At 38.3% G+C, this 18,857-nt stretch overlaps 1 protein-coding gene and 1 long non-coding RNA gene across 2 annotated transcripts; both read left to right on the forward strand.

The window, feature by feature from the left end:
- Window positions 1-5,741: 5,741 nt before the first annotated feature.
- Window positions 5,742-6,502, forward strand: lncRNA:CR45234 (long non-coding RNA:CR45234). The gene has a single exon (NR_124980.1). It is a non-coding gene; the product is annotated as a long non-coding RNA:CR45234 (long non-coding RNA).
- A 4,561-nt stretch (window positions 6,503-11,063) lies between these two features.
- Window positions 11,064-13,207, forward strand: CG7320 (uncharacterized protein). Its single transcript, NM_140777.3, has 3 exons — window positions 11,064-11,144; window positions 11,206-11,333; window positions 11,394-13,207. Exons 1-3 carry the CDS (start codon window positions 11,075-11,077, stop codon window positions 13,134-13,136), a joined length of 1,941 nt encoding a protein of 646 aa, NP_649034.3. The 5' UTR covers window positions 11,064-11,074; the 3' UTR covers window positions 13,137-13,207.
- The last annotated feature ends 5,650 nt before the right edge of the window (window positions 13,208-18,857 follow it).

The raw sequence follows: 18,857 nt of genomic DNA on the forward strand, positions 1-18,857 counted from the left end.
TCAGCATCTGCCATCTCCCGATGACCTGCTCTTGATAAGAGAGGAGGCAGCACGCCCCCTTCCCTGCCACCAGTGCCACCCTTTCCACGCCGCTCATGCCAATTGCAATCGCAACTGCAGTGGCTGCAAATGAAGCGAGCGGCAGCAGTTGCATGCACCAAAAAAATTATTCCAAGGTTACCTTAGGATAGCCTCTGACAGGAATTTGCTAACCTTTTGTTTCTATAAATGAAAAACGGGACATAATTTTGCTCATATCTATGTATAGATGAATAGATTTGTAAAATATTATACACAACAAGTAATTCCATTTGGATCCCTTTTTGCTAAGTGTAATGTTGTGTGTAGTCCCTGCAGATGATGGAAGTGAAAAAGAAGAAGAACCAGTAGGAGCAGATGAGGAGCGAAAGGCAGCACGCGACCAAAGCGTCACATGTGCCGCAATCTTGGCCAGCTCCAAGCACACACAGATATTGTACAACACACCCATACAGACGCCCCCAGCATAGGCCGTCCCTCTTCCACCCCACACTCACAAATCAGCCCATCTCTCTCCCCCATTCAGGGGCAATGGCAAAAAGCGAAGCAGCTGCGAAAACGCCAAGAACGTTGACTTTGTGGAAAAGGCAAAAATTAAAAAAAAAATGAGAGAAGAAATCGGGGGAAAAGAACACGATGATGACGATGTGGGGAACTTGATGCAATGCTGAAAGGGGGCGGTGGTGGGGGCAAAGGGGCTCAACCGCAGTCGCAAAAGGGGGCTGGGCACACAGTGTATTATTATTATTTAATATACATACATACATACATGTATATTAATATTTATATATTATTCCAATTATTCTAATTCTTTTAAATTAATAATCTGGTACATTTTTATTCAAACATTTACAACTCAAATAAATTTTAAAATGCAGATTGGTAATAATGAAATAAAAGCTATTTTGCTTGTATTTTAAGGAAGTTCTAAGAAATTCAATTTATATAATAATAATATAACTATAGGAATATAATAATATATGCAAATATATACGCGCATTGAAAATTCGTTATATTGCTAATTCTACAAAATTCTTTTCAAAAAAAGCTAAAAACAAAATAACCATATAAATATAAATATAAAGATTTGAAGCGCAACATAGTCAGTGTCAACCCTTCTGCAGAAACATCATTATTATTAGCAACACGATGATAACGATGATGGTGGATAACAACAACGCATCCAAGTGGGTCACTGACCTATCAAGCGCAAGACCTATTGAGCATTGAGCCAACTGCGCGGCCGGGAGAGCAAAAAAAAAAAAAAAAAGTCGGCGGAAAAGCGGAAAAGTCGGGGGTGCCAGCAAATGTTGCCTGTTGTCGTGAGGAAGAAACCAAAACAGAAAATCCCTCCTTTTTTTCGCTCTCTGAAAAACGAAAGCGCAGGCGAACAAAAAATTAAAATAAACGAACAGGGGCGCCCCATCAAGGGCAGTAGGTGGAGGGGGGGTGGGGTGTGGGCGTGGGGTTTGTTAAATGGGGGCTGAGGGTGTGGAATTGGGGGTTTTCCTCATATCGGGCGTATGCGCGCACACTTTAGGTGTCAAAGTGAAACTTGGCCGTGGGCGAAATACATATTTTCTTTTTTCGTCGGTATACACCCCCTTTGTGGCCATTTTATTTACATTTTGTTTCAGTACGCCACCCCTCCTCCCCCCCTCCCTTCAAGAAGAAAAAAGGGGTTAGCCGTGGCACCTGAATTGGGGTAATTTGTGAACCGAAAGGATAGGGTCCGCTGAGTGGTTCAAAGGGTTTAAATAGCTTGAATAAAACCGAGAAGAGGCCATTTAAGCGGGGGCTTCTTCCTTGGCTCCGATTGAGTATGTATAATCCCCCCAATAATGAAGGGTAAACTACGGATCGTAGTGGAGATTACATGCCATGCAAGTGATAAGTGATAATTTGATACCTGCCCTGGTGCAATTGGCCTTCTCTGTTATAGCCAAACTCTTACTGCCAATTTAAGACACACTTTTCACACCTGCAACTTGCATTTCCTGTATCACTCTTGATGTTGCTAAAATATTTGAATTGTTAAACAAATATTTTTATTTCTAAATGAAAACAAGCCCCGTTCCAACAGATTAATCCTAATTTCTCGGACGGGATGATCCCTATAACCGGCGCAAATCAAACACGGCGTAACCGTCAAAACGGTAGCCAGCCAAGAGACAAGTTACCGGGCGAAAAAGCAACAAATATGTCATGATTTACAATAAGAAATCATATATCTCTGGCAGTTTGTTCACTTCTCGTTTTTTCGCTTTTTATCTGGTTTCGTTAAAAAAAAAGAAACACATAAAACCGAATCGAAGAACCTGAGCTGACAATGAGCGCCTAAAGGGTTTCCAAACTGGAAACAAACAGAGAGCGAGAGAGGGACGGAAAAAAATTATGTTACAAAGACAGAGAAAACATTAAACATTAAGCAGGAAGGTGCAGTGAGAAAAAATATGTGACTTGTCCTATTCCCAGCTTTTATATAAAATACTATAAGTTTGACACAATTTACATTTCAACTAATATGTTTATTGGTGACATAAAAAATCAGACATTCTTGCTTTGTAAGCATGGTTTATTGGATATAAATAAAAATAAAAATAAATAAATAAATAAGCATAAATATAAATATATATAATTGAAAACGCATTTCGGCATTATTTCTCTCCGTGTAGTGAAGAGGGGGATGGTCAGAGAGCTGGTGCGTTTATTTTGTGTAAGACAGGTAGCGAGTCGAGTCACTGCTCGTCTCGGCCATTGTCAGTCCCCCAACCCCCGCGTTTCCCCAACCCAAACCCTCCAAGGGTCCACAAAAAGTGCGCAGTTAAAGAAAAAATCGGTTGAAAGAGCGAGACGGGGCAGAGTAAGGGAGTCGGAGATGGACAGCGAAATGAAACGCTTCGAAAAAAGACCAACATAATCGATGATGTGGTGCCTGCTGCCTGGTACCTTCCCCAACCCACCACCCCCCCCCCCTTCATAACACTAGGAACTCCTTAAATGTGTTAAAAACGCGCAGCGAGATTAAATGAGCATAAAATACAGCGCAGCCAAGAACTGCCAGGCAAAAAAAAAAAACAAATCGCACCAAGCCCAAAAAAAAGAAGTTAAAGAAAAGAGAAGATCTCAAAAACCGCACGATATCGTATCTTAAATTTGGTCAAGTAAAGTTACAAATCTTGCAAATTTGACTGAAAAATTTTACCAAGAATTACAAAGTTGATAGACAAACAGGTGTCTCAAAACGTTTTATCTAAATAAAATAAGTTGTAGGAATTGGGCACTCAGATCTAATAGTAAATTTATAAAGTCGAGAGCAGAATTAAACTACTTCAATTTTGCAATTTTCAATTCTCTTGCATTTATTTTTCTGCTAAAAAGAAAATATAATTGAAACTTTTAAAAATCCCTAAACCTTTTGAGCAGTGCAGGGTACAAAATAAAGCAACCTTAACATGCCAGACACGATTCGACGTGTCCATGACAGACAAGACCAGTACCACCAATACCAGCCCCAATTCCAGACCCCCAATCTCATTCGCCATTCGCAATAAAATCCTCAATCTCATTTCGATATATTCTTGAAATACAGTCTTAAATAAAGTTTTTCATATCAAAGAATATAATTTGTATGCTAAAAATGAACACTTCTTTCAGTGTATCTCACTGGATCCAAACAGCCTTATTTTCGCCAAATAAAATATTCATGCTGAGTCCGACTTTTTTTTTTTTTGCCCAGAGGGCCGTTCGCTGTCGCTTCAACCGCTGCTGCTCCTGTGGTGCCCCAGGCTATGAAAGAGGGGGCTTAGGGTTCCGGGGAGGGAGCTTCATAAAGTGAAAATGTGTAGCAAAAATGTTCCCTGATCATATGCAAGCCAATAAGCAAATGCGCACTGTCCACCAAAAAACGATTGAGAGGAGAGGAGCCCTGGAGAGTTTCAGGCTGATGCGCATGGCGGAGCTGTTAGCATTCGACTACGCTGGCAGAGAATACCCTCTAATTGCACAGAAGCTAAGAATATTAAAAAATAAAAGAGATTGTGTACTGTGGTGGAATTTAGCGCAGAAGGATGATTTACATATTCCTTTATTTTCAATAATTTGCCATATTTGTATTTTAGGTTTTTTTGCGAATTTATATATATTTTTGGTTAACTTAATCTTAACTACCTTATTTCTACCAGGTACCGCACGATCCGCTACAATATCTTTGCTGGCTTTTGGGTTCCAAAGAAGCAGACAAAAGCCCATCAAAAATTATGCCCCGCAGGCAAATGATGCCAATGAAGAAGAAGAACCCAAAATAAAAAATAAAAAAATACAATTAAAAAAGAAACAGAAACGAACAAAAATACAATACATATACGCAATCGACCGGAGTGGTGGAGCAGCTTCTGTGCAAAGGGGGCGGACAGGAATGGACCGAAGAGGCATGGCCCACAGATTCAGATTGAGATCCAGATCCAGCATCCTCGGACCTCGGACCACGGACCACTCTCAGCCGGGCTAACAAATTATGCCGGACTCGGTGGGGACTGGTCATAAAACATTCGCGCTGCACTCGGTCAGCAGCGTATCACGATCGAACTCCAAGGGAATGGGCTGAAACCGGCCGCACGCATCGGATGGACCGCAGATCGTACACTTGGCGAAATAACATAATAATACTCAGCACAAAATTAAAGTTATAACAGCTCTATTCTAAATTGTTTTCTTAGTTTCCTAGCTATGTTCACTTGGATATGGATTAAACTACAACTAAACGTACAAATTTCTGACAGTGCACAAAGTATCTTGAGCTTCGCATCAACGCTTCAGAATGCGAACCCATCGTGGATCCACCAGCCATCCCCCCCCCCTCTTCGTCCCATCACATCCTTGCCAAAGTTTTAATCATGCGTTCGTGTTCGCCAAGTTTTCGTTGCTCTGCTGTGGCTGTGTTTCTTATAATGATTGCATTTATCATTTATTCTGCGCGTCAACGAAATTATATGCCTGAGCTTGGCCACGTTTGGTGGAAAAGGGTTGGGGAAGTTGCTGAAGAAGGGGGGTGGGACCTCGTATGGGGGGAAGCTGTCGCAGTGCCGACTTCGAGCCCATTCGATCGCAATTCGAGGCCAAGAGCACAGCCCATATTTAAGTGGGCTCGATCGATTTGACCAAGTGCATTGATTTTGGGTTGGGTTTAACTAAGGGTTTTAAAGTCAATTCTCAGGCTATTTAGTGGTTTTCATTTTCTTCTAATTTTGTAAAATAAAATTCAATAATAATCGAATAATTTAAGGGCCATTGAATTTTAACAAAAATGAAATACGTACTTGCTTGTTTTTATCATTATTTTTGTACCGTAAATTTGTTTCTCATTTGTCCTTTATTTGTCATTATTAGTAATTGCACTTTTAGTCCGCTTTAAAAACACAATGAGCGTCTTTATTGGTTTTTTCCTGTAAATTATTTAATGTCTTCTAGCTGAATTAAATTGCCTTGATCCTGAATTATGGAGCAGAAACAGTTAGATCGTTTGATAACTTTGAGTCCCCTGAAAAGCAGTCCACATATGTACATACATACATCTGCGTGGATTACCCTCATCAGAGCATCGCCTGCAGTTAGTTAGAACTGTGCGATAAAAGTCATAGAACTCCTCGTATATCATTCGACCGCCTAGGAAAACACCAAAGTAGTTAGCGTGTCTACTACAGTCAGATACAAAGTTGGAGTAGTTACTGCTGCCGATTTCCCCTTTGGGGCAATTATTGTGGCCAACTCTGCGGGCTGGCTGCCATTTATAATTGCTGGTCCGAGGCTTTCAGTTTTCAGCTACTGGCCGCTGCAACTGAAACTGCAGTGATTGATCAAAGACAAATAGATGGACAACAATAAGTGTGGCTCGATGGGCGAGTGTAGGCCAGACATAGAAAAAGATACAAGCAACGGATACAGATACAGCTACAGATACAGATACAGATACAGATATACGGGTGCAATTTTGGTGCTGGGCTGGCATGCAGCACGCGCCACATCTGTGCGATCTTACATCGAAACGATCCGAAGGAAATTGATCAACTGCCGCGTATTAATTGGAATTACTGTAATTGCTCACCACCACTGGCCCCAAAAGTCCAAAAACGTGTGATCCTCGGCTGGATCGATGCTGTGTAATCATTCTCCTTCCTTCGCTGAAATCGATCCGCGAAACGAAAGCGAATCTCATCCATGCTCCAGTAAGTCGGAAACTTCCCATCGCTCTACGTAAATGGGATCAAAGAGCCGCCCAAGGGATGCGATCTGGGCTGGATGGTCAGTGGCTCTCTGGAGCAAGCGATCCGCTTGGCTGGCTGGCTCTTCTGGGTCGCTGGGATCACCTCCGAAGTGGGTTAGCAGATGCTTCCCATAGGAGACCCTTAAAGATAACAAAATGTTGTACTGCATTAGTAAATAAAATTTAAATTTTTTGAAGATGAATTTATATACATACAGAGATATTTTATAATTTGTTTCCAATTTCGTAGTTAAATAAGATAAACTGTAAATGTGCCCATTTATGTTTTTACTTTAATTCAGTTTCAGTTCCAAAATCATTAGAGCTAAAAGAGCTAAAAAAAACACATTAAACCTAGGTACTTTATTTAGAAGTACCAAAAATGCATTGACTAAATTTCCATTTGGTATCTCCTATCCCCCTTCAATTTCATTTGCGTGATGCCTTTCTAAAGTGGGAAAAATAAGTATCTGTGAGATATGCGGACTGTGGTTGAGTTTTTGCTGCGCGTATTGTTGATTAAAAATAAATTGTCAACTTTGACAATCTCGCGACAGTTGTATTTATAAACGAAAAGAATTTTCTGCGCAAAGGGGGAATGAAAATTTTGTTTACAATATTTTATCTTTTTTTTTATGTTTTGTTTGTTATTTTTAGATATCTGCTGTGGCAGACAACAGGGAGACTTGTTTCAGATTTTTCGCACCGAAAGCAATGGGTGCAAAATTCCATGATACACAAGCCTCTCTCTCTACAATCGAAGCAAAACTTAAAGATACTACGCATTGGCGAACATCTACAATTTTCTCCTCGATCGTTTTTATTACTACGCCTTGACATGAAAAGTGATTAAGCATTTCCAAAAAAAAAAAAAATTATTAAAATGAAATTTACAAATGTCACTGCCCGTAAATTTGTCACAGGCAGAAAAGGCAACTGACACAGAACAAATCACGTAAAACGATGGGAACTTTTCAGGTGGGCAGAGATCAACGGTGACTCCGGTCGATTGGTGTTAATCCTCGCGATGATTTGGCGCTTTCAACTCTTTTGGGTTAACTCTTTTGCAGCTGGGGATTTCGAATTGAGGACAGGAAATGCATTTTTAATTAACAGAACCTACAGAAGAGGAACTTAAAAGTTGTATCTTTTTAAAGTATGTAATAATATTATTATTTAATTCAAATTTTATCTTCCCAATTACTAAGCATAACATTTTACGCTGCGACAAGCTCCATTCCCATTCCCACATATCGCATCAATTAAGTTATTTTTTATAACTTCTTTCTCATAGATGTCAACAAAGGTGAACTAATGTACGATATTTGTTAAGCATTTGGCATATTAACAATCTTCCCAACACCTCGCGCTCCCGCCGATGAAAAGATCAAAAACCCCATTGGGAAAAGCAATGGAAAAGCCAATTGAAAACTCATCAAATTGAAATTATCGCCGGCAATTGTGGGACTTTGAATGCATATGGCCCGACATATAGCGACCGTTATTTGACTTTCCCAACATATAATAATCATAACTTGAATTGAAAATCACCAACGCCCAAGCGAACGAACCAAAGTCCAATAAGGGCAATCAAACAAGGCAGAAAACCAAAGCGCACACAGCATAATAAACTAAATGGTAAACAAATATTGGAGCTGCTGACAAAAAGAATGGTGATATTGGTGGTGGGGTTCTGTCTTTAACGGTGGCATGTTGTCTACCCGTGGGTTCTGTGTTTACCAAAATTGTCGCGCAAGTGCAGAGCGAATTGGGTCATCGCCACAAACTGATGCATCCATCCACTTCGATCGGTGTTGTATTTCAATAATTTACCCCCTCCAAACATATCGGATATTTAATTTGTTTAACGCTTAAGACGACTGGCATGCGTGGGCGTTTCCTGATGTTCCGCCGATAGATAGCCAGATAGCCAGATAGCCATCGACTTGCTTAATTGTCGTGACAAGTTGACAGTTCGCATGAAAGACCAGCCATTGTTCGAAACTCCTTTCCCAGTCCCCATTGGCGTAGCCATCAGTGTATTAAATTACGAACAAGAAGAACTCCCGAAATCAGCTCCATTTAAGTGCACTGCAAAAACAGGGAAATAATCAAAGAATTTCAGAAACAGACAAATATTGAAGCTCCTTCTCAAAGAAACATTTAAAAAGGTTATAAATCAGAGGAAGTGTTCTTTTCTAGAATAGAATAGAATTGAATCTATTGAATCGTGATAGATCGTAGTTACTATCGCATATTTCCCTGGCAAAAAGAAAGTTAAATAATTTATAATTTCGAGTGTATGTTTAAACAACACTTACTCGCATTTATCTCGGCTGACCCAATTCCTGGTTGTTTGTCGACTTGCCTTATTAAAAACATCGGACTACCGATCGTGGCCCTGCGGTCTGGGCTGGTCTTTTTGGCCCCGACTTTGGATGATTCATTTGCGCTTGGTTACACATTCTGCCCGAGGTCCACATGCCATTCCAAAAGAGACCGTCGTATGCGTCAGACGCTAAGTATTTTTACACCAAACAAAAAAAAAAAAAAAAAGTCATAATAAATAAGAAGCTTATGGAGTTTGGCTCAGATAGCCAAAGTGTAAGTGAAAATAGTTAGGTGTCAGCTAAAAGCAATTGGGTAACTCCTCAAGGTGGCGGAAATATGGTAATTGAAGTCATTGCGAGCACTAAGTTCTTGACATGTTATTTATGGTTATTATTAGGCAATACTAGAAATGTTTATTGTTGTAAGCGATCCATGAAAGCACATGAAACCCCTTTTGAGTGTCAAAACATCCAAATGTATAAATTTCCAATTTGGCTTCTGTTTTAAGAGGATCATCTAGATAATAGTAGAATGTCATAAAACACAAGTAGCTAGCTCAAGAAAACCTCCAGCGGTGAGTTGAAAATCTTTTCTCTAACTTAAAATATTATGCGATCTACCCTACCAACGAGCATAGTGCCTAAGATGTCCACTTTTCCAACCGTTTTATGAGCCAACAAAAAAAAAAAAAAAAACGGAGAAGGTTGACAAAAGGCGCAGTGATTGATGCGCTGAAATTGGTAGGGGGGCTGGATCCGTCCGATAATGACTTTTTAAATACGATTCCAATGCGCTAAAAAGGGGCAATCATCAGAGCGATGACAAAGAACAAAGTAGCTGGGTACCATTAAATCGCGCTATTGAAATGTAATTTGCATTTCATAAGCCTCCCGGGGGCAAGGATCACGGAAATGCCACAAAAAGAAAAAAAAAACCAGAAAGACTATGATGACATTGGAAAGGAGCATAGCATGGCCCCTAAGGGTTCTCGAATGTGACGATTTATGGCAATTTGATGATGGCAAGCCCATTGAAAACTTGCGCCAAGATGCAGCGATGCGATTCCCGATCTCAGTTAATGTGCTAATATTATGCAAAGCACTCAGGATCGAAGGCAGAATGAAAACGCTGGGAAAAAACGCGGGGTGTCAATGTGCACGTGCGAAGAAGGGATAGGATGCATCTATTCGTTACAGTGAGAGAAATTTGGCATAGAGCATATGGCACATCTATATTACAAACTATTGATAACTATTATAACAATTAAATTAAAAATCTTAGGCATTCCATTACCTTATTAGTACCATCCCATAGTACTAGATACTCGTTAAAGAAATAGAAAAAAAAATCATATGAATTCTGAATACCGTCTTAACTGCTAAACTTATGTTTATGTTCCAGTGCATTTACGTGAAATCTAACATTGACAATGATTATGCAATATTCAGCAGCAGATTGTCACGTTTCGTTTGCCATAGAGTGTGGTAATCAGTTTTCATGAGGCAGCAGCGGCAGCTACGGGCGATCGGTAACGGTCCTAACAGGCTTATCGGCCCAAAAACTTCTTACCACCATCAATGAGAATCAATTAGTGGCAGCTACAGGGTGATGGTGGTGCAACTAACTGGTTGCTCGGTTCCAACTCATTACGTTCTTTAGGCGCAACGTTTTGTCAACGCGTATGGAAACAAAGAGCTTTGTATATAATGCTGGCGTAACTGGACGATAATTTACTGCATCTGGACTAGGTCTGGTTTCCTATAATCCGTCATGCCTGGCTGCCGATTTACATTAATGCGCCAATTTCTGGACGAACAATGGGCCAGATACAGATACCGAGACATCCGAAGTCGCGCTGACTGTAATTAACATTACTCGCATTATAATTTGCCCTTTTTTCCGCCATCCAGTCATCAGCAGGCATCAGAAATCAAAAAATCAGACATCAGAGACCCCACAAAGCCACTGAGTTGGCAATTTAATGTCCGCACATTTTCGCAAAAGGAGCGGGAAGTGATCGTTGGTGAAAAGCGATTTGCATTATTGTGCCACTCTTGGTGACTAATAGGCAAATGAGACTCATTTTCCATCTTATTAACAGTATTTCAGTATGTATTATCGAACAATAGGCAATTAAGGGGAGAAAAGAAACGTGTATTTAGTTAATTTGAAAACACTTGTTTTTGTTCTCATTTAAAGAGAATCGAAATGATTTGAGTTTGTCAATGAATTTCATTTGCTTGTATATTTTAAATTTTAAAGCAATGATTTTCTGTGCACTTCTATGCAAGCTCCATAATTGATTATCTCATTTTAAAATAGCCACCCTACTTAAATTTTTTTTTGGAAGAAAGCTAAGCTATTATTAGCGTGTAATCACAATGCAATTTGCACGATGCCATTCAGTTTATTTTGGTGTGGTGTGTGGTAAACAAGTGCGAGATGAGACTTTGTGTGTTCTTATCATTGTTGGGACTTAATATTCACTTGGAGGTGCTTGCTAATGGCATCGGTAAATAATGTGGAATATCTTAGAATTTATTTCAATCCCTAATGCACACATTAACATGTAGCAAATCGTTACTTTTTGGAAAAGCAGCGTTTTTTGTTGGAAATTCTACATCATGTTAACGAACCTTTGATGAACGAACAGTGGCGATTATTGGGAAAACAATTGGTGACAGATAAGGAACAGTATGTGGTCGGTATACGGAATGAAATTAAAAAATGTATTCATAACTAAAATATATGAAATTCAAAGGTCTACAACGAGCAAATGACACGTTTCTATGAAGACTTCAGTTTGGGAAAACTTTTACATCGAAATGTACGATATAATCCCCTCTATGCCGATCATTATCGGCAGATGCTGGGATTATATCAATTTTTCTACAACGCCAGGGATTGGTATACCTTATGGCAAAATATAAGCTGGGCCCGAGTTCATGTGCATCCGTGTATTTTTGTTCAAGCTCTCACTCAATTGATCCTCAAAAGAGAGGACTATCAGGCCTTGATTATGCCCAAGATCTATGAATTGTGGCCAGAATCGTATCACGATGATGTAACAGTGAGAAAAGCAAGAAATTTCAATTTTGCCAACTGGATAAGATACGTGAATATGACCGATGTAGAAGAAATCCATCCGCAAAAATTGGAACCTTTAAATTTGGAAGGTAATCTTCGAGGTACCATTGAATGGTTTCAGGCCATGGCTGATGTGAATATTCTAAGGATGAATGAACAGAAAAAGAGAAATAAGTTAGAACACTTGTTAGAAGATATAGATTGGCAATCGTATTGGTATAATCTGAACATGGGAGTGATTTTAACAGCCGAAAATTCAGATCAGTTGCGCGAATGGTGCTACTATCAGTTGAGTCAAATACTGGCTCGTTATAAACTTGAATGTTATGGCCAAAAGATGGCTTACAAGAGGCTGACACAAAATCGTGGCATAAACGAGGAATTCCAATTTATAACTAAAAAGATATCAGAATTGGAGGCAAAAGTTGGGGATACCATTTCATTTCAAAGTATTCAGCTAACTAATGGAAGTCGTATTAATCTGAATGAGAACAACAATTGGCTAATCGGACTTGAAGAACTATTTCCCTATGATTGGACACAATTAGCTGTGGATGAAGTTATCGAAACTAATATTTTACTGGATATTCGAACTATAGTGAGATCCGAAGACTTTTATTACTATGCTGAGCGATTATTGGATTCTTATCGCTGGTATCGTCAGGTTTTCCAACCGAATAACCAGAAAACATTTATTCCCAGTGATCTTCGCATAGATGATATGCAGATAACTCCTTTGATTACCTACGATCAACCTGTTGATGTTGATATTAGTAATATTCTGGCCGCCCAACATTTTTACTTAGCCGGCCAGTTTGTGTGGCCTTTTACTTTGCAACATCGACAATTTCGACTGCAACATAAGGATTTCTCATACAACCTGCTCATATCGAGTAACAAAACACAATCGACCATTTTCCGAGTTTTTCTAACCACTTCTGAGCGAGGAGGAAACATTCAAAGAGAGCCATTCTATCAACTCGATTCGTTCCTGACTGTGATATACCCTGGATTGAATCGAATAACCAGGGAATCGAAGGAGTTTAAAGGCCTCGCTGGAGATCACATCTCATACACCGAACTCTATCAGTTTGTTAAATTGGCCGAAAGGGATGAATTCGACTTTCCCCTCAATATATCAACTGCAAATTGTGCATTCCCTCGACGTCTGATTTTACCGCGTGGTGGTTTGGGAAATCCCCTTAAATTGCGTCTTCTGATCGTGGCCAGTGTGTATGATTTTAGGGCTCGGCAGGAAAACGAACTTAATTGTGACTTTAGCCAGGGTGTCAGTCGATGGGATGAACTGCCCTTGGGTTACCCCTTCGAAAGATTTCTGGAAGATGACGCCCTGGCTGTTGAAATCTCCGGAGATCATGTGTTCTGGAAGGATGTGCATATCCTGCATGAGAATTAAAAGGCATAAATCTAATTAACAAGTTTAAAGTGTAAGCATATGTGTTAATAAATAATAAAATAAAACACTTGATTAGATGAATATCAATTCTATTAGATGGAATGGGTTACGTGCTCTTTAGAATATATCTTTTAGAATATTTGAATATGTAGATATTATCAAATACTTACTTTACGTTGCCTATTTCAATTTGAAAAACTCTCACAGAGTATCTACCATACATAGTAGCGTTTAAGATGTCGTTAGTGCAACTCCATAGATATGCACCTCAATTCCATTTTACCGCTTTCCTGTCTATCCCCATCCCATAAGTCCAACAAATAAACCCTTTAACGGATAGTGACGCCAAATTTGGGTAATTACAAGGCATGGAGGAAATATTAAGAAGACGGGCCACTCCACATGGGGTCTTAAAACCTCAAATTCAACATGTACACAATATTAATCAAAACTACACTGAGCACTTCGTTCAAGTAATATTAACAGTCTAAGAAAATTAAGTATTTATGATTAGTAAATATAATAATGGGTGAAATGTCAATTATATCTCAATATTTGCTTAATAAATACGTTTCACAAATCGTTACTTATTAAGAATAAATATGTTAGGAATATAGCCTGAATTTTTCTCAGTGCAGCAGTTTCAAAAGCATAGAATCAAAACAAAAATTAAAAGCGAACCATAATATATGTATATGTATATATGTCTGTGTGAAGGGGAAAGGGCTTGTGTTGGCGAGGGGGTTGGACCCAACGGGGACATGGGGCATGGGGCATGGGGCATGGGGCTTGGGGTTTGAAGACGACGTTGCATGGATGCGAAGCACTTTATATCAAGTCAAAGAACGGTTTGTAGAAGGGGGCGGGGATAGCGAGACCGCTAAACTTGTTATACGCAATCGAATCGAAAATATGGGCGAAATAAGGTTTTTACGGCGGCAGGGGCTTCGAAGGGGGGATGGCTGTGTGTGTCTAGAACTAGTTTTTATTTCTTTTTTTCCCCGATTTTTTCTCTCTTTCTTTTGGGCCGATGACGCGGTATAAAAGAAAATATTGGACACCTGCACGGTTTCGTATAGCAACCCACCCAGTCAGCAGCTACAACAACCACACGGCGTATGAGGCACAAGTGAAGCCCGAATAAAAAATTAAATAAACGCACGCAGACAGAGGCCAAAAAACAGAGCGTCGATGGCTAAGCAACTGAATAGATAACACGTGGATCAAAAAGTGGAATGATTGGAAATTGCTAGAGTTGCAGATACCCGCTAAAAATAATGAACTTGTTTTTCGCACTTAAGTAGCATCGCACAAATGCCAACAGAGTGCGTAGTGTTATTAATTATTATTATTACTATTTATATAGTAATAGCTTTTTTTAGCATGAATAAAAGCAATGAAATAGGCATAATCGTAACAGAAGCACAATTTCAACTTTAAAGTAAGTATGCATGTATTTATATTTGGTTAGAAAATGTTTAAATAAAAAATGCAAATAAATAATAAATAAATCAAATAAATTTGTAGCTCTAATACTAAGTATACGAATTATATATATACATAATTATATACATAAATATATATATAAATATATTTTAAATATGTTAATTGGATTACGAATAAACAGAAACTGTAACCAAATCCCAACATTGAAAAGTTCAAGTTTAACATTAAGGGTTATTTAAAAATTGTATCTTGAATCCGGACTAAGAAACTGATTACTATTTCAATCGAACTAAGGAATTATAGGAAACACCACTCAAATTCGTAGAGATGAACCTTTAACACTAGATAGAGTGTACATATCTATAAGACTAGGCAACCGTAATGCGCCCTAGATTTCCTTTTAGTTTCCCTCTCGCTCCCTCAATTGTCTGTCTCACTTCCTCCAGCCATTCTAGTGCCAGGCTCTTGCCTTAGGTAGCTGCAAAATGATGGCTGTCCCGACAACCCAAAAACCCAAATAAAAAAAAAACAAGATAGAAATAATAAAAAGGGGCAGCCGAGCGTAGATCGATAGAAAGGCGAAGGACGAAAACTAATGTCCAGGCTTTTATTTCCAAGAAATTTAAAACTTTGCGAAGGAGCAAAGAATCCGAGAAGTGGAAAAGAAAAATGGTGTCGTTGGTGTTCAGAATAAGATTGAACCGAAACACTTGAGAACACATGGCGGCGGGAGGGTGGAGGGGGGAGGGGGGAATCGTCGTTGAAGGATCTCTGAATCGCGCAGGTAGAAGACCTAGTAATGGCTTCTAATTTTTTTCTCTTATTTTTCTCTATAATAATTTATTACGCCCAAATTAAACCGGGAAGCAAATAAACAACTTTGCCCAGTCAAATGGTTTCCGATGAAAACTTTTGCCAACTAAGGGATAAAAACCATAAAATGACCGACCAACGACAACAAAAGACGTGTGTGTGTGTGCGTGTGTGTGTTGTCTGCCATATAAGGTGTGTTTCCAGCTGAAGTGCATTTTGTCAGCTTAACTTCCAGTTGGTCAGGCTATAAAGTCTGCCGATCCCGTCGGTCCTTCTGTTTGCATAACTGTATACAATCGGCTGAGAACTGTCGGCACTCAGAACTTGATTGCTTTTTGAACTTTCCGCCGAGCTGCCTTCAACCTCCAACTCCCCCGCCGCATCCCTTGCTCAACTTCAACGAGGTTCTTGCCATTTATGCATAATTAATAAATTGCCCTGTACGCAAACGATTGCAACGATATAAGTTGCCCATCCACTTTCAATATGACACAAGAAATTATTATTTCGAATCTCGAAGTCGTTCATACCCTTCAGGATATTCATTCCTTCTTAATATGATTATTCTATATGCATGGCAATTTTTAAAATATCATGAATTAAAATAACTAATACTCTTTGCATTTTAGTAATTTATATTTGTAATGTTGAATTCGGAACATTCGGACGATTGACGACTAATCTTTAGATTTTGATAAGCTCAAGCTCAGCGAAATTTTAAATCGGCTGAGAAATGGCTCATGTTGTACAAAGCAGCTTGTTTATTTGTGAGATTAATTTTGAGCCTTATACATATGTGGATTTACCGATTGAAAATGTCGACTTAATATTTAAATAAATTTAAATATAATCAACATAAACTTCAGAAACAATGACGTTCTTTTCGCAGCTGTCAATTGGATGTACATAAATCCAAGTACGCATTACACACGGATATTCATACACATATGTACATATATAGTATATAGTATATGTTTCAAAAACATGTCCAGTTTTAAGTTCAGTTTTCTTATAATTGTGAAATATAAACAATAAATTATACACTTTTGTGCTGAACATAGTTCTCATTCGAATCGAGTTCATCACCGCCTGTGGCAAGCTGATCTTTTGTTTTATTCCTCAGGTGTGGGCGATCCGACTTTCATTCGCCATCGAGATCGGGATAATGGATCGGAAGTATTCCCCATGTTTGCCGGTTGCCGTCTTTTGTTTCGCCTCAGTCGGATGAGAGATGGGAGGCGTTGGAGGCCTCTGTCTTCTGTCTTCTGTCTTCTGTCCAGTGGTTTATCGTTTGTGGGCAAGTCTCAGACTCAAGGGTTGTCCATTATTTCACGATGTCTGACAGCTGTTGTTCACATTCTCTGGACAGTGAAAGTGGGTCACTCTTGGCACATTTTAATGGCCTTGTTGGGGTAGGTGATTGTGGATGTTTTTGTTTTGAAACGAACTTAACTGGGCAGATGCTGAATAATCGAATTGAAATTTCAAAGTGTTAGAATTTAAAATTGTACAATACATACAGAGTTTTACAATTGATATACAACCTTGAACCATAGCGAAGTAATCTATTTACATTAAACATATATTACTTACATAAATTTAATTATTCTGAGTAAAAAGAGATTTATTGAGCGCTATCGCTTGATGTGGAGAACGCTTAAATGGACAAGGGACAAAGATATAGATTCGCTTTCTTTATAGACACAAAAAGTATATGTACTTTACACACTGATGTCATTAAAAAACCATTATATCCATGTGTCTATATTGAGGTATTTCAATTTAAATCCGTTTAAAATTCGAATTGAACACAATTTGCTTGAAAAGTGTTTGCATTGGCGTTCATCCGTTCATCTGGGAAATAATTAACAAAAAAGTCGAGAGGAGCACTATAGCTCATATATTGGCAAAAAGCCAAATATTTAAGCGCATGAAAACTCTCTCAATGAAAGATGATAAAAATAATTTTCCCCACTGATGTCATTCTCTGTGGGGGAAGTTTAATGACAAGAAAAACAACACTTTTTCTTTTTTAAACGAACTATCAAGCAGTAAAATGAAAGTTCACAAAACCTATAAATTGTAAAAATCAAATCAGGCAAATCGAAATGCCAATAAAAAGCAATTGAAGGCTCTGCACCAAAAGCAATTTAATGTGCCGATTTAATGTGCAAACCGAGTTTTGCTAATTGTTGTAATTGATCATCATTAATTTTATCACATGTTTTTTTTTTATGCTAAATATAAAATGAGTAGAAAATGAGTTTGAAAACATAACACATTTGTTTACATAGGTGAAAACATTATAGTTGTTTTCTTTTAACTAAATCGAACATTTCGTTGTCAACATATAAACAACATATAAAAATATATGTATATGCACACAGCTGAAACAATTTATTCTCAGTTGCGATTTTACAAGAAGTTGACATCCTTGGATTCGATTTTATTTACAGCTTGGAGGCTTGACCAACTTGAACTGCTGCAAATTAAAAACATATTGGCCAATACTTGTTGACTGCATATCGAACGGTTCTTGGGTTTATCGCCTTGAATTGTACATGATACTCGAGCGATTGAAGGTTGACAATTTATTGACAGCTTCACTAATTGCTTTGGAAAATCTATCACATAATCGAAAGTATTGTGGGTCTCAAAAAAGTAAGTATATCACTGATAAATCAATTCGTCTTTACTTAAATTCGATAAATGGGTCAATAGATGTATATAGAAGTTCGAAAGTGTATTTAAATTTGTTGTTGTTAATTTTCAAGAATGAAATTCAGAAAGAAAACAAGACAAAATTAATGATTTTACATAATTTATTTTGTGAATGACACTGTTGTGAAACTCAATTAAATTGATGATTTCAACCATCACAAGGACCGTTTTATATTGAATATTTTTGTATGCCCAGACGTTACATAAACAATTTTATACTAGTATAAAATTAATAAAAAAAAAACTACGAACATACGAAATAGCAGCAAATTGCCTTTTGGAAGCGGTTTTGCAATATTTCCAGCCTGAACGGGAACGCCTCCTCTTTGAATGTTGCGTTTTGCATCATGGCAAACATTTCACACCTCAAATTCATTGAAAGGGAATATTCCACACCGAGCGTTTTGCATAAAATGATCTTCCTTCCTTTCCCCGCTGATTTGTGTGCACTGCACAAACGAACTGGAAAAATATTGCTAAAAATAAAGAATCCAACGAATGCGCGAATTTAATTTGACAGCCAGCAGAAATGCTTAGAAAATGCAATCGCGCCATGAATCTATCAGCATCGATGCAATAAAAAGCCAGAAATAGCAAATGAAGTCGCCTTTGAATATAATCTTCTTTTCAATTTAGAAAAATGTAAGTATTTAATAATACTGACTGATTCATAAACATAATTCTTTAACATAAGCAAAAAAATCAATTAACTGGGATTACTGACAAAGCAGTTAAAAATCG

The sequence above is a fragment of the Drosophila melanogaster genome, chromosome 3L (genome assembly GCF_000001215.4).
Source record: "Drosophila melanogaster chromosome 3L".
Classification (NCBI taxonomy): domain Eukaryota; kingdom Metazoa; phylum Arthropoda; class Insecta; order Diptera; family Drosophilidae; genus Drosophila; species Drosophila melanogaster.

Bases quoted from the DNA above. Each gene is read 5' to 3' on its own strand.
- CG7320 (NM_140777.3), top strand. From the start codon at position 11,075: ATGAGACTTTGTGTGTTCTTATCATTGTTGGGACTTAATATTCACTTG. The intron at 11,145-11,205 runs GTAAATAATGTG...ATTAACATGTAG, and splicing joins GGTGCTTGCTAATGGCATCG to CAAATCGTTACTTTTTGGAA. The intron at 11,334-11,393 runs GTCGGTATACGG...TGAAATTCAAAG, and splicing joins CAGATAAGGAACAGTATGTG to GTCTACAACGAGCAAATGAC.